At 36.4% G+C, this 15,919-nt stretch overlaps 1 protein-coding gene and 1 long non-coding RNA gene across 4 annotated transcripts in view; one reads left to right on the forward strand and one right to left on the reverse strand.

The window, feature by feature from the left end:
• The window catches only part of LOC108311314, a 166,527-nt gene that overhangs the window by 83,301 nt on the left and 67,307 nt on the right, over positions 1-15,919 (forward strand). The gene's annotated exons all lie outside the window — the stretch shown is intronic.
• Positions 7,762-15,919, reverse strand: part of BBOX1 (gamma-butyrobetaine hydroxylase 1) — a 79,491-nt gene continuing 71,333 nt past the window's right edge. For 2 of the 3 annotated variants that reach the window (XM_037742084.1, XM_017538730.2), the window contains 3 exons: positions 15,658-15,854; positions 9,421-9,587; positions 7,768-8,278 (listed from right to left, as the gene is read on the reverse strand). In XM_037742084.1, coding sequence (XP_037598012.1) covers positions 8,118-8,278; positions 9,421-9,587; positions 15,658-15,854 — 525 coding nt within the window. In that variant the 3' untranslated portion in view covers positions 7,768-8,117. Of the gene's footprint in view, positions 8,279-9,420; positions 9,588-15,657; positions 15,855-15,919 lie in introns of all 3 variants that reach the window. The other variant, XM_037742086.1, reaches the window with a different exon arrangement.

Here is a 15,919-nt window from a genome sequence, read left to right on the forward strand (position 1 = left end):
TCTCTCTCTCTCTTTCTTTCTTTCTTTCTTTCTTTCTTTCTTTCTTTCTTTCTTTCTTTCTTTCCTTTCTTTCTTTCATTTCTTTCTTTCTCTCTCTCCCTTTCCTTCTCTCTCTCTCTTTCTTTTCTTTCTTTTCAGAGGATCTCAGTAACCTTGTTGGTATCAGAATGCAATCATTGTAATAAAACCAGAGGATCGTGCTCTCTTGTGGGATTCTAACCTGATATTAACATTATAAACATGGAAAATACTCAGTACTATCTACTAACATTAAATGAGAGAAAGAAGTCCTGTGACTTGATCAAGTTAGTTCATGTTCTAACTAAAGCTGGCAAAAGCTGATTCCCATTAGAGATATTGACTGATGGATTCAGGTAACCAAAAACTTGAGAATCTACTTACCGCTCAAGGTATAGTGATGTTTTATTTTACTTTCACTTATTTATTCTCTGGTGCTCTTCCTTTTTTATGTAGATCAGAGTTTCTGGTCTACATCTTCTTTCTCACAGAAGAATTTCTTTTAGCATTTCTTGTAAGGCAGGTCTACTGGCAACTAATGCTCTCAATTTTTGTTTTAGAAAGTCTCTATTTATTTTTCACTGTTAAAGGATTGTTTCACTGGGTACAGAATTCTAGGTTGATGTTTTTCTTTCTGTCAACACTTAAATATTTCACTTCCCTGTCTTCTTGCTTGTGTGCTTGCTTTATGAAGGTAAGTATGATGAAATTCTTATCCTTACTTTTCTGTAGGTAAAGTTTTTTCCCTCTGACTTCTAACAATGTTTCTTTCTTTCTTTTTGATTTTCCAAACTTTGAATATAGGTGTAGTTTTTGTTGCCATTGGCATTTATCTGGCTTGTTGTTTTCTGAACTTCTTGGATTTGTGGTTTGGCATCTGATATTAATTTGGGGAAATTAGTCATTATTGCTTTAAATACTGCTTCTGTTCCTTTCCATCTTTCTCCTTCTCATATTCCTGTTACACATTATACCTTTTGTAGTCGTCCCACGGTTCCTGGATATTCTGTTCTGTTTATGTCTTTTTTTAAAAAATTTTTATTGGTTATTCTTTATGTTTTAATATGTTTATGTTTTAATGTTTATGTTTTATTATGTTTTTTCTCTTTATTTTTTTTTTGTTTGGGAAGTTTCTATTGTTATGTCCTCTAATTCAGAGATTTTTTTTCCTCAGTTGTGTCCAGTTTACTAATAAGTCTATCAAAGGCATTCTTCATTATCATTTCAGTGTTTTTGGTCTCTCACATTTCTTTTTGTTTTTTTCTTACAATTTCCATCTCTCTCTTTATATTATCCATCTGTGCTTTCATGCTGCCTACATTTTTCTATTACAAGGGCATATTAATAATAAAAATTCCTGGTCTAATCGTTCCAACATTTCTGCCATATCTGAGTCACCATTTGTTGAAGAGATGGTCCTTTCCCCATGTATGTTCTGGGGATCCTTGTCAAAGATTTGCTGACCATATATGTCTGGGTTTATTTCTGGACATTGTGTTATGTTCTGTTAGTCAATGTGTCTGTTTTAATGCCAGTACCATAGTTTTAAAATTACATAATTTTGTAATAAAGTATGAAATCAGGAAGTGTGATATCTCCAGCTTTTTCTTATTCAAGATTGTTTTGACATTTAGGGCCTTTTGTTGCTACCTATGAATTTTAGGATTGTTTTTAGTATTTGTGAATATTTATTTCTTTCATCAATATCTTATAGTTTTCAGTATACAGATCTCTTACCTCTTTGGTTAAATTCATTCTTAAGTATTTTATTATTTTTAGTACTGTTGTAAATAGGATTATCTTTTTATTTTTCAGATAGTTAATTATTGGAGTACTGAAATGCCACTCATTTTTTTGGTATGTTGATTTTGTATTCTGTAAATTTACTAAATTATTAGTTGTAACAATTTTTATGTAAAGTCTTTAGGGTTTTCTTTGTATACAAATAAAATCATGTCATTTACCCAAGGAAACATTTTAACTATTTTCATCTTGTCCAAGTATAGCCAACTTTGTTCACTTTTGGTTACCATTTGCATGTAATATTATTTTCATCTCTTCACTTGAAGCCTATATATGTCCTTGAAGGTAAATTTAGTCTCTTCTAGGTAACATATAGTTGGGTCCTGTTATTTAATTGATTCAGTAACTTTATGTATTATGATTGGAGTATTTAATCAATTTACACTTAAAGTAATTATTGATAGGTAAAAAACTACTGCCATTTAAAAAATTGTTTCCTGTTTGTAGTTCTTTTTGACAATTTGGTTATAATGTATATTGGTGTAATCCTCTTTGAGCTAATGTTGCTTGAGCCTCATGAATACAGATGGCCATATCCCTACCAAGATTTGGGAAGTTTTCAGACGCTATTTATTTAAATAAGCTTTCTACTGCTCATATTCTTCTCCTTCTTGGACTCCCACAATGCATATGCTTGTTTGCTTGATGCTGTCCTGTAGGTCCCATATGCTCCCTTCCTTCTTTTTCATTCTTCTTTTTTTTTTCTATTGTTGTTGTTGTTCCTCTCATTGGCTAATTTCAGAAGACTTGTCTTCAAGTTTCCTGATTCATCCCTTGGCACTATTGAGTTTGAAGCTAACTATTGCTCGTACAACTGTGTCATTGTGTTCTTTAATTCCAGGATTTCTTTCTGGTCCTTTTTTATGGTTTCTGTTTCTTTATTTAACATATAATTTTTTTCATGTATTTTATTCTTGATTTTGTTTAGTTGTCTATCCTGTCTTCTTGCATCTTGTTGAGCTTCTTTTAGATGATTACTTTGTGTTATTTATTGGAAAATTCATAGATCTTCATTTCTCTGGGGTTGAGTACTGAAACTTTAATTTCCTTTAGTGATGTCATGTTGGCCTCAATTCACTGTTTGTGTAGCCTTGTATTGGTATCTATGCATTTGAAGGAGCAAATGCCTTTTCCAATTTTTACATATTGGGTTTGGCAGGTAAAGACCTTTTCCTGTTGGGTCCTTGCCCTGATGTCATTGCCTCTAGGATCACAGTTGAGGTCAGTTTGCATGACTGTTGATGGGTCCATCATAGGTTCAGTGATTGGCAGGTCTATTACCAGAAGTTGGTTAGTTAGATCCTGTCTGGTCTCTGGGTAGACTGGACTGCCTCCAGGACCTGGGCCAGCAAGATTGCAGCTGGAACAGGGCCTACTTCAGGGTCTGCAGTAGTTAGGTTCACAGGCAGCTGGCATGCTATCTGGTTTACAGACAGTTGTGGCTCCTGCCAGTCCCCTTAGATGGCTCTTACCAGGTTACTAGGTAAGTTTCTGGGTGGGTTCCTGGGCAGGGTGGCCTGGAATCAAGTTATAGTACTGCTTCAGCATCTATATCTGAGACTGTAGCCTGTATGTCTGCCTCCAGGTGTATGGATATGCATGCCACCTGCTGGGCTCACAGGAACCGTTTTCTAGGACTGCTTCAAGATCTGCAGTCTGACTGAAGTTGTCAGGCCTGCTTCTTGGGACATGGATGGTTATGTCTTTTGGCAGATCTCTTCAGAGGAGGACAATTCTTGGTCTGCAACTGAGAGGGGCTGGAGCCAAGTTGCAGGATTATTTCAAGATCTGCTCTGAAATTGAGGTTGGCAAGTCTGCCTCCGGGGCATGGATCCTGGTGGGTTACAGGACTGGAGCTGGGTCACAGGCTGCTTCAGTGTCCTCAGCTGGCTGTGATCAGCAAGCCTGTTATCTAAGGCATGGAGTGGGTGTGTGACTTCTGATTCCCTTGGTGGATGGTACTGCTGGCAAGACCAGTGCTAAACAGGTATATATCTAAGTGCATAGGAAGTTGGGGGCTGTTTTTGGTTCTGTAGCTGGTACCATGGTCAGTGAGCCTTACACCTAGATGTAGACTTACCTTCTCAAAACAGCCCTCTTTGGTCTTGAGATTCACTGGCTTTCAAACCTCCTACCTGGTTCCCAAAGCTTCTTCAAAGGCACTTTTTTTTCTGTTGATGGCTGCCAAATTGTAGTTTCTGTGGTAGGATATGAGTGGGGAACCTCCTGCTTTACCATCTTAGTGACCAATCTTAGGCTGAACTTTGAAGGGAGAGGGGGAGCTTTTCAGGCATAAAGGGTGGTAGCGTAGGGTATTCCAGACAGCTGGAAAACATGTACAGAGACTCAGAGGTATTTTCCAAACCATAAAGTCCAACCACATTACATCTTCATTGCAAGAAATTTTGGCTCACATATCTCCTGAAAATGTTATTTAACATTAAGAAATATATTTTTTTATACAATACCTCTTGTTTCACAGTTTAAATCCCTGAAGATAAATTACCCTCCACATCACTCTGGTTTTCTATAGAATTTCTTTCTTTTTTTTTTTTTAATTATTTCTACCAATATTTATTTGCCTGCTTTTTAATGGTTGACTGGGAAGAGAAGTAGAGACCAATGAAAATACTTTGTGACATGTAATTCTGGTGACCTGTGGAGTTATTTTGATGAACTAGCCAAGGAGCTAACATTCTCCAAGTCAAATCAGAGAAATGGAACAGAGAGTAAGAGTCCATACTGCCAAATAGTGGTAAATTCTAATCCAGGTTACATCAGGTCTATTATGAGTTTGGGAAGAAGTCAAATCTTTAGACAATTATATCCAGGAAACCTAATCATCTTCAGTTAACACCAGCTGCTGTAGCCCATAATATGTCATGTCCTATATAACACTTTAGAAATTGTTTAACTGCATCCAAGCCTTCTGTCTCTCCTTTCCAGGGCAGAAATAATATTTGCAGCAGAGAAGGAAACAGCCAGGCCATGGGATAGTGGCTTGGAATGCTGTGTTTTAGAGACAAAATGTAATATGTAAGAGATTTATCTGAATTTGAATATAAACCTTCTCTGATTCTGAATGTAACTGTTTCCATAAGCTAGGCCAATATCATTAGCTTATCATCAAACCATTAGCATTGTGGCTTTGGTCACATCATTAAATATCTCCAGGAAAAAAAATGGTGATTTCAACTACCATTTATATACTTTCCAAGTGTAGACCTCTAATTCAGATTTCTGTCCTGTGGTCTATGTGCACATATATCCAACTGCCAGATGGAATAGCTCAAGGCAACTCAAGCTCAGTTTGTTCGAAATTGAACTGATTTTATTGCTGAACAAGCTTGATCCTACTATTGTGGCTTCTTTCCCTGCGCATAACCCATTTTTCTTAACTATGAACTGATAAGACAACAACTTAGATATCTCCCTCATTCTTTACATGCAGTGGGTCAAGTCCTTTAGATTTGCCTTCTAAGTATCTCTCCATTTCCTCTTCCAGTGTTCTAATTCAATGCTCCTTAATTTTGTACCTGGCTTCCTGTAGTAACCTCTTAAGTAGATTTATGACCTTTTCTCTTACCTGTTTACAATTGCCTCCACAATGAAGCTAGATGAATCTTTAAGAAATGAATATCTAATTAAGGCACTTTGCTGCTTAAAAACCTTTAAGTGGCTCCTAATTGCTTTCAAGATGAAACACTAACTCCTTATTGCAACATGAGTTTAGACATTTCATGACTTGATCATTGTTTCTGTTTCCAGCTTCATATATCCCTTCTGAACCTAACTCACCCTCTTCCTCTACAAACTCTGCTTTTATAACTAATTTATAATTAATGGCTATTGAGTACTAACCCTGATACTGGAACTATGCTAAATGTTTTATATCAGTATTTTCCAAACTTCATTGATGATGCATATCACCTGGGATCCTTGCTAAAAATATAATTCCTGGTCCTCATCCCAGACCCATTGAATCATAATCCTCAGGGAATGATCTGGGAAGCTGTATTTTTTTAAAAAAAGCACCATGGTTGTGACTTATCTGAGAAATTTGAGAAAACACTGCTTTACATGAACTTTCATTCAATCCTCAAAAAATTAATTGGGATAAGGTATATTATTAGTTTCATTTATAAACAGAAATAATGAGGTTTAAGGGGAACAGTTATTTGTCCAAAGATACATGGTTAACTGATTCATTATTATGGTTTGAACCTAGGCATACAAGCCCAGATTCACATTACATCGTAATCTATTTCTTTCACTTGTAAGTCAATGCATGCCATGTTTCCACTCTTAATTCTCTCTGCCTCTTCTGCCCTTTAACTTGGAGTCATTTCACCATCTTTTCCTGGAAAAGTACTATGAACCTTTATAATTTAACTCACATTGAAGCTTTTCTTAGCATTCCCAGTCTGGCTTAGTTGCCTTCCTGCGGATCGTTCTGTTAACATGGCACATTATAATCTATATCCTTATCTGCTCCCCTACCAGACTCTAAGAAGGTACATTTCAAGTCCTTCAATATTTTTAGTCTAGCAAAGTACCTGACATATATCAGATATGTGATAAATATCTGTCAAATAAGTAAAAAAGTATAAGAAGTGACTTTAGCTGGGCAAGTCCCTTGGATTTAGATGCTATGAATGGATGAATCTAGGGTCACTCCAGCAAATTATTTGTTTTTAGGTATTGAATGTTACCTTTTAGAACCAGGTCATGACTATGGAATTTGCCTGTTTTTATTTTAGGAGCGTTTTAGGAGGGATGGGATTGAGAACCCAACTCATTCCCTTTGTAGTTCAAAGGAATCAAACATGTGATATATTACAGTAGGCCAAATCAAGACCAGATGATACAGAAGGACAATGAAGGCCCCATAAAGGGGCAGTGTTACAAGGGAAGGAGGAGGCTTGGCTGGAGATGTAGACTTCATACCAGAATTCAAAGTGTCAGAGTGGTGTGCCCACATGGGCTTAAGGTGCTCTTCATCTAGATTTCCAGTGCCATGGGCATATTTTATGGAAATTGAAGTGCAGCAAAAGTTAAAACAACAATGGAAGTAATGTTTTCACTTGGTCTTGAGGCAACAGGTAGAGAGCTCCGCAGTGGTGGCAATAATTACTTTTTGAACAGGAAGTTTGGTTAGGTCCAAAAATTTATGAACTACCAGGGTTTCAGCAAATGGTAATGCTAAGGATTTCTGGCAAGGGTAGAGAGAGACTGGATTCAATGGGAATAGGACTTCCATTGCTGGCAGTGATATCTGTGTTCCATCACTAGGGCAAGGCAGTGACTATGGAGAAAGCTGGGGCCAACAGGTAGAGCTGTCCATAGATTTGCAGACATCATCACATTATTTATAAGTAGTACAAGTCTCTTGGTTTTTTCTTTTCCAGTTGTTAGTCAAAAACAAGAAATGAGGAAATCTGATTCATGGACACTGGAAGCAATGCTGATCATGGTTGGGGGTATTTATTTGGGACAAGAGAAAATTAGCGAGTCTAGGGCAGGTGCAGTGGCTCACGCCTGTAAGCCCTGCACTTTGGGAGGCCAAGGCTGGTGGATCACCTGAGGTCAGGAGTTTGAGATCAGCCTGACCAACATGCTAACATCCATCTCTACTAAAAACACAAAAAATTAGCTGGGTGTGGTGGCAGGTGTCTTTAATCCCAGCTACTAGGGAGGCTGAGGAGAATTGCTTGAACCTAGATTTTCTCTTTATTAATCATGCTTTTTCTTGATGTCATAATTTAGGTTTTAAAAGAAAGTGTTGGAATCACTAAATTTGTGAGGTTTGGAAATTTTGATAATGGAATTCTATAATAAAAGTGCATAAAACAGATCTTTAGACATATAAAGCCTTTTCCAAGCATGCTAAACATGGTAATATGCAGTCTTAGAAAATGAGATCCTATAGGCAACAGGGTAGAAGCATGTTTTAAGACAAGTTTTATTTTAAACAAAAGGCTTATTTGAAGAAATGTTTCATTTGCTACAATAACTATTTGTGGACATTCTGGAGATACTCATATATGGGCAAAAGAAATTAGAGCATGCATGCAACAGAGCAGAAAAGATGCTTTATTTGCAAAAGAGTGCTGAAACATCTAAAAAGTTGACATTGTATATGATTACAAAGTAGAGTACTCTTGTGAGAGAAGTTACATGTTCATTGTTAAGGAAATTTTATGTAAATGACATAGATCATGGTCTGTGAATAATGTGCTGTATCTTACAAAATATCCTCATTGGAATCTTACTAAAATTATTATAGACAGGAGATTTCAGTTTCCATTCTTGACCCTCTGCCTTAAAATACGAAGCCTTGACATGACCACATCCCAGTCAGCATAAGCTCCTTCTAGATGGCGGGATATCTCAGTTCCTGCTTCATAGCTACGTCGGCCATGAAGTAAGCGCCAGTTATCAAAAGTAATCACATCACCTAAAGAAAACAATTTTTTCAGTATGAATAATTGTGTGTTTAAATGACTTACAGAACTAGAAAATGTAACATGCAACACAGAGCTGCTACTTGGTTCATATCAAGAATCATGGCTTATTTCTTTGCATAAAACTGCACGTTTACTTTTCCATACAAAACAGGCCTCTGAATGCAAACTGCTTTAGGCCTTATGACAGTTAAACTACCTAATCTGGTAGGCTCCTAAAGGTACTTTAATCATTCTTACTTAAAATATTATCTCTGTGTAAAACGTCTGTATCATTTTGACTGAACGATACGTAATTAGAAATATTTCTTCTCAGTTTAACAGCTTCAAAAAATAAAAAGGATACTGACATTCTTGGTTTGTCTTCTGTGTGCCTAGTATTTTATGTAACATTATTTCTAAGCCTCCTAAGAATCCTGAAAAGAACATATTCTCTCTTTTTACACATGAAGAAACCAAAGCTTTGAAAAATTGAGGAATTTACCCAAAGCCACACTGCCATTAAACAGTTGAAGCTTGGATTCTAACTTGTATTTTTCCCCCTATAATGTTTTCATTTTATATGTTGCCATTTTAAAAATTAACCTGCTGTGACTGTACGGCAGTCGATTTATGGATATTCCGATTAACTTATTATAAGAAAGGCAATTAAAAATATATACAAAGGAAAAGAATCTTCCATTTGGCCAAATCAACAGCAGACAGAAATTATGCCTTTTATTGTAGATGCCAAAAGCCTCAGGTTTGATGGTACTTTACTGAATAGAGATGGTCTATAAAAAATATGATGCTTTCTGCTTTTTTTATTTCAAGTAACTAGAATACTTCAGGTACTACTTTATTTCAGGTAGTACTGTTTCTGCCAGTAAGCCTAATGAATAAACATTACTTGTGTGTGTTAGAGTAAGAATCATGAGGATCTTTTTATTTGTTTATCAGGATAGAATAACTAAGTGTAGTAAGTTTCAGTGAGGGCCAGGAGTCCACTACTTAATCAAGTCAGCTGCTCACCAAGATTCCATAATACGTGTTCTGTGTGCCACACCTGAGAAAAACTGCTCTGGCTATCCTTCTATATGGTTCAAGTTGAAGAAAATCCATGCTTTTGGTTGTTTGAGAAAATGTATTCACTGACCTGGATTCATCTTGAAGGTAAACTTGGATTCTCTGCTGTTCATGAGGTCAACGAACTCCTTCAGAGCAGCATAAAAAGGCTGAACTCTTTCAACTGGCACATCAAATATTGTGTCCCTAGTTGCGTTATTGAAGTTGATGCGAACCACTTGGCCTCTGTCATCTAACCTGTTTTTTTAAGAGACAAAGTTAATATATCATTCATGAAATATCTATTTACATTGATAAGGGCCAAAGCCTCTTCAAAGATATTTTTGAAACACCATATGAAAAAATCCAAATACAGGTACAGAAGATCTTAAGGTTACCTGTGGTGCAAAGTATTCCTTGTTTTTTCATTCATTCATTTAGATTTTTTTCTAAATCTTACTACCTCAGTGTCAGTAGAATTCAACTTAAATTAAATATTACTGAGCGATTCAAGTTAAAAATTTTGTTATGCTTAGTTAAATTCATTCATTATTATTTGAAACAAATACTTTTTCAAATATTTATTATATTAAAATTCTTTCATGTTATGAATTTATAGGTCAATTGTTTTATGTGTCTCATTTATTAAATGTTCTAAGTGTGGTGGTTTTATCTGGGGTGTAAGATGGGAAGAAGGTTCTGGTTTTAAAAGTTTGAAATGCATGAATAATTCAATCCTTAGTTTATAGACGGGAAAACTGTAGCATGAGAAAAGAAACGACTAGGCTGAGGTCCATTTTTTCTATCTGTTTACTCATTCTACCTATCTTAGTATTTAGGCTTCCAGAAGACTGGTGCTGTATCTCATTTAATGTTGTATTCCTAGCACTCAACATAGAGCCTGGACATAACAGGCAGTTAATAAATATTTGTTGCTCATGTCACTCTCTATAGTTTTTAGTAGCTTGGGAGGGTACTAAGGTTTTTTTTTTTTAGTAAATTGAGAGCTCTTAATGTTGTGATCTCTATTCTCTTTCTTAAGATATGGATTATGATCATGCCAATGTAAGGCAATACAGCTTTTAATCTAAGGAAAGAAGGCTGGGCACGGTGGTTCACACCTGTAATCCCTGCACATTGCGAGGCCAAGGTGGGTGAGTTGAGGTTAGGAGAATGAGACCAGCCTGGTCAACATGGCAAAACGCTGTATCTACTAAAAATACAAAAACAAAAAAAAATAATAGCTGGGCGTGGTGGCACACATGTAATCCCAGCTATTTGGGTGTGGTGGCAGGCACCTGCTGTAACCTGGGTGGCGGAGGTTGCAGTGAGCTGAGATCACACTACCACACTCCAGCCTGGGTAACAGAGTATGACTCTGTCTCAGAAATAAATAAAGAAAGAAGGAAGGAAGGAATGAAAGAACATCAATTCTTAGATTTGAACTTTGGTGGTTATAATTAGCAAGACATGACATCACCCGGATACAGTGGCAAAAAGAGGAAACTTTTTTCTAGCTTATGGGGAAGGCGGACCTTCAGTCAGTCTTAAAGTGTCAATCAACTTTTTCTTTTCTTTAGGTAGAAACAGGATGAATGCATGCAAACTGAAGGTGGTCAAGGATGGTGGCAAAGTGCCTAGGATTAATCCTGGGAGCAGCATCCAGGTAGGACAAGCCTAGGAAATGGTAATGAGAGCCAACAACTGATCAGGGCCCAGGCCTGGTAGGTCAGACCAAACACATCATTACATATACCTGGGTTTGGTGACCCTGGTTTGGGGTCTGGGTTATACTTAGTGAATATTATCAACAAATTGGGAAAGATGCCATTGACAATGAAGTACAAATTGTGACTATCAGGGCCCCTTGTGCATGATGGCTCTGGGCCAAATGACAATTGTAATGGTAAACTCAAAAGTTGGTGATTAGCACCAATTCTTTGCTTATTGGATAAGGCCTGAAGACTACCTATTGAACCCACCTGGGAAAGAAGGTAAAAGGAAGGACCAAGCTTTTAAAAAGGCTCTTAAAGTATGTATTTGCATATATTAATAATAATACAAATATGACTCACTAGGTAATGCAGTACCCCAACCCCTTCCACATGCTTTCACATAAATCAAGAATATTCTGAGCCTTTTGGTTATGGCTTTATGTACAAAGAATCAGGTAGAAGGTAAGTCAGTAGAAAGACTATATACCTCTAGGATTTAGTGGTATAGAGAGTGCATGACCTTTTAATTATCCTTTAGAGTTCATGCTGCTGGTTTCAGACCTCTGTCACAGTAAAGGCCATTTGCCTTTTAATATTACCTTCAATATTCTAGCCCTACTGCTTCTGACCTACTTTTCCTCCTTTTTATTCGTGATATGTGTTCTGATATATTCGTGATATAACATTTTCCTCTGTGTCATCTGCCAAAGGATGTCATGACTTTGGAACTTCTGGGGAGGGGTCCTCTGTTTCAGTCACTCTCAAGATCTGCTTTATTTTTTTCCCACTACTACCATAGCTCCTTGATTTGAATGGTTATGCTAATTATGAGCTATCTATTCTAGAGTCCTTGGGCATATCCTCATATATCAGTGAAAGGAACTTTGTGATTAATAAATGTAATGAAAATCGGAATTGGATGCCTCGTGGTATGCTAGATTAGGCTTTCATTTTTAAGAGTTCACCTATATAGAAAAGTTGTCAACTTCTTTTGTGTGTTGTAGTGTAACACAGTCCCTGCTTTCTTTTACCTACTGTTTATCTGAGAAAACAAGACACAATTCATTATTTAGCATTCTCAGCAATAACAGGGGAATGGAAAGCAAATTTTGTTATAAGATCTAGAGGGGACTTTATTATTCTGTGGATTGAAGAATGTTAGAAGAGATGGGTAGCTGGTACCTTGAAGATCAACCTAAAATGTAAAATTGAATGTTAGCAAGAAATTTGATGCCTACCAACAGAATGAAAGAATCTAATGTAAGTTTGCATGCAGAGGAAAGGTAAAAAGCCACAAAAGGTGAGAATAACTGGCTATATATGAGCTCTACATAAAGGACAAATTAGTTAAACCAACAACATGGTGGCTGTGAACCAGCAAAAGCAAAACATTATCAATGATGACTACACTCAGAGTTTAGGCAGTAAATACTCTTCATTAGTAACAGCATTATGTCCCATTGGTAGATACAATGCTTTATGGAACTTCTTGTATTCTTTGTGGGAATGCCACTGCAGTATTGTCTACCATGCCATAATTTATGAGGATATGCAGGAAAAATGTATTTCAGACTTCAAAAGCATCTTGTCTTGTAACTGATTATATTCTTCTCTTACTTTGATTTCTAGAAACTCAGACCTGAAATAGAAATCTCTCCCCAGTAAATGTGTTGGACTTTATGCAAATTATAGTTAGCTAAAATTTATTTTGCATTTTTGAAACTAGGCACAATAGTAGGAGCTTCCATATATTAACTCTGTAATCCCCACTTCAATTGTGTATGGTAGTCTTTTTCTGTTTTCATTTTTTTGACTGGAAAAGACACTGTGGATCAGCAAGGGTAAATAATCACATGAGAGATTACACAGCTGGCAAGTAAAAGACTTGGATTTATGTGATTGAATTTGTAGCTGAGAGGATAGCTGAGTCTCAACATCATTATTTTTCCTCATTTCTGTATTGGCTTATTTTTTATTGTACTGAATTGTAACTAATTCAGTCAGCAGTATAAAAGACATTCTGGTACTAGAGCATAAAAATGTAAAAATTTAATCACAAGGAGAATTAAATTAACCCAAACACTTAGGAGACAGAGGCCCTCTGTTAACTGAGAATGCTCTGTTTCATTTCCTGTTTTTGAAAATATACTTTTAAGTGAATGAATGTTAACCACTTGATATTTATACTCTAGGGGTTATTCATGAGACCTCACAGATGGCCAAATTTTGAAATTTTACTACAGAAAATATCAAAGCCAAGTCACAAGCCACATGGTGGAGATTCAGTTAATCTAATCTATAGCTGTGTTTCTTGCCTCTGTTTACTAGCCTTGCAGAATCTGTAATCGTATTGTGTCTCAACAAAACTCCAATTTGTCATGATTTTTTTAAAGTAATGTTTCACTAGTTAAAACTGTCATGTTATAACTAAGAATCTCGCGTTACTTCCTTTTCACCTTGATGACTGAACTCTCAGAAAATGTCTCAGATTTATTCTGACCTAGAATTTCATTCTTGACATCTATCTTTTTCTCAGACACGTCCTCCAATCTTTCAGGAAAATGATCTGTTTATACATGCAAAATGTAATAAAAAACTGACCCTTCTCACCACTGCTGTCACTCTGGCCACTCATGTTCAAGGCACCACCATTGCTAGCCTGGCGTCATGCAGTAGCTTTCTAGCTGGTCTTCCTGCTCTTATCCTTGCTCTTTCTAGCAGTCAAGGGGATGCATTTAAAATTAAAATTAACTAAATTTACATAAATATAAAAGTCTTTCCTTTGATCAGTATCTTGCAGCAGCTTCTTATTTCACTCAGAGTAAATGCTATTGTTACAATTTGCTAACAAGACTCCACATGAACTTGTCCCCACCTAACCTCCTACCCTAATACTTAATACTTGCCTCCTTCACTCTCCCAGTCACACTGGTCTCCTTGCTGTTCCTTGAACACCCCAGAGAAGTTCTTAGGACCCTTTTAGAACTTTTGGTCTAGCAGTTTTGGGAAACTATTTCTCTTCTGAAAACTGCCTCACTCCTTTAAGTGTTTGCTCAAATCTCAGTAAAGCTTTCCCTCACCACACTGTTTAATGATGCAAGCTCCAACCTTGCTAAGCCCTACAGATTTCCCTTATCCTGCTCTGGTATTCCTCTTTTTCCTGAGCACTTAACATTTTTTAACTTTTTCTTTTTTTTGAGATGGAGTCTTGCTCTGTCCCCTGAGCTGGAGTACATTGGCGCAATCTAGGCTCACTGCAACCTCTGCCTCCCAGGTTCAGGCGATTCCCCTGCCTCTGTCTCCTGAGCAGCTGGGATTCCAGGTGTATACCACCACACTTGGCTAATTTTTGTATTTTTAGTTGAGATGGGGTTTCACCATGTCGGTCAGGCTGGTCGCAAACTCCTGACGTCACAATCCAACCGCCTTGGCCTTCCAAAGTGTTGAGATTACAGGCATGAGCTACCATGCTCGGCCTAACATTTAGTATGATTTGCTAATCTGTTTAAAAATCTTTACATTTTCCTCTGCCCCATTAGAGTGTAAGCTATATGAGGGGAGAGATCTTTGTTTTGTCCACTGATGTATTCCAAATACCAAGAAAAGTGGCTGGCCTCAATGAATATTTGTTGAATGACTAAATGAATGTACTGCAGATTTAATGATTTTCTAAAGGAGTTTAGTCTCACCATTTGGCTATTTCTCTTGTAAGAAAAATTTAAACTCAATTCTAAAATTATACCCCCCTTCCACAATTAATTGAGGTATAATTTAAAAACTGTCCTAGAAACAAAATGCAAGATACTTCTCAAATGAAAGGATGAATTTGTGGCCTTTGTATGTACTTGAAAAAGTCATGATGAAATAATGTTAAATATAAAGAAATGGAGAACACAAAATGTTCTGTGTAGGTAATACATGATTTTTGCTGGCTTAGCATCTCTTGGGGAGTCTCCCTATTTCATTCTCAGTCCGTGTAGTTCAGATGAGGCTGACCCTGCTCCAGAGTTGAACATGTGATCCAGGTATGGACAATCAGAATTCTCCAACCCACTGGCCATGATGACTGATTCAGGGAAATTAGGGAGTGAGTCATCTAGCTTTGTTGTAGCTATTGGGAAATAAAACCATTCTTTGCGGTGTGATTATTAGCTCTAAGGATAATGAAAATTTGGAGCTTCTGCTGATCATCTTTGAAAATTAAGCTAACAAAGAAGATGGTAAAGCTAAGAAGAAAAAAGAGACCAATGTCAGATGACATTGTTTAACTCTTGGGTCAACCTATTTTGAGTTATATTCTTTCACTTCTGGCCAAAAGTGTTCTGACTAGTATAATCACAATGATTATAACTATGTAGAACTTACATTTTAAAAATGAAGTGTATATAAAATCTCAGTTACTTTTCCTCTAATATTGATTAGGAATAAATTTCATGTAATTTAACAAAAAATTTTATGGTGAAAATACTTTTTATCACTCTAAAATTAGGTTAAATGTTAATAAAAATAAACCTCCTTGAAGTTCATTGATGTTTTGTGCTGTTTAAACTTTTTAATGGAGATTTTGCTGTCAATCATTTTATTGCTATGGGAAATTTATAAATAGTACTTACTCTATAATTTTGTGTTTTGATTGAACAGAAAAATCACAGTAATCCACTCCAATGTCTGTAAAGTCCACAAAGGTAGAGGACAAAATCTGGAATGCCTGCGGATTTTTTTTCTTTAGCTTTTGGCACACATTAAACCCATCTACAATTTCTGTATCACCACCTGTGACTGTTTGCTTTATGCAGTGAAGAAGCTGAACCTACAAAAAGAAAATATGCATTATTAAATAAATATCAAATTAAATTTTAATTATTAGAATTAAAT

The sequence above is a fragment of the Cebus imitator genome, unplaced genomic scaffold (genome assembly GCF_001604975.1).
Source record: "Cebus imitator isolate Cc_AM_T3 unplaced genomic scaffold, Cebus_imitator-1.0 Scaffold113, whole genome shotgun sequence".
Classification (NCBI taxonomy): Eukaryota; Metazoa; Chordata; class Mammalia; order Primates; family Cebidae; genus Cebus; species Cebus imitator.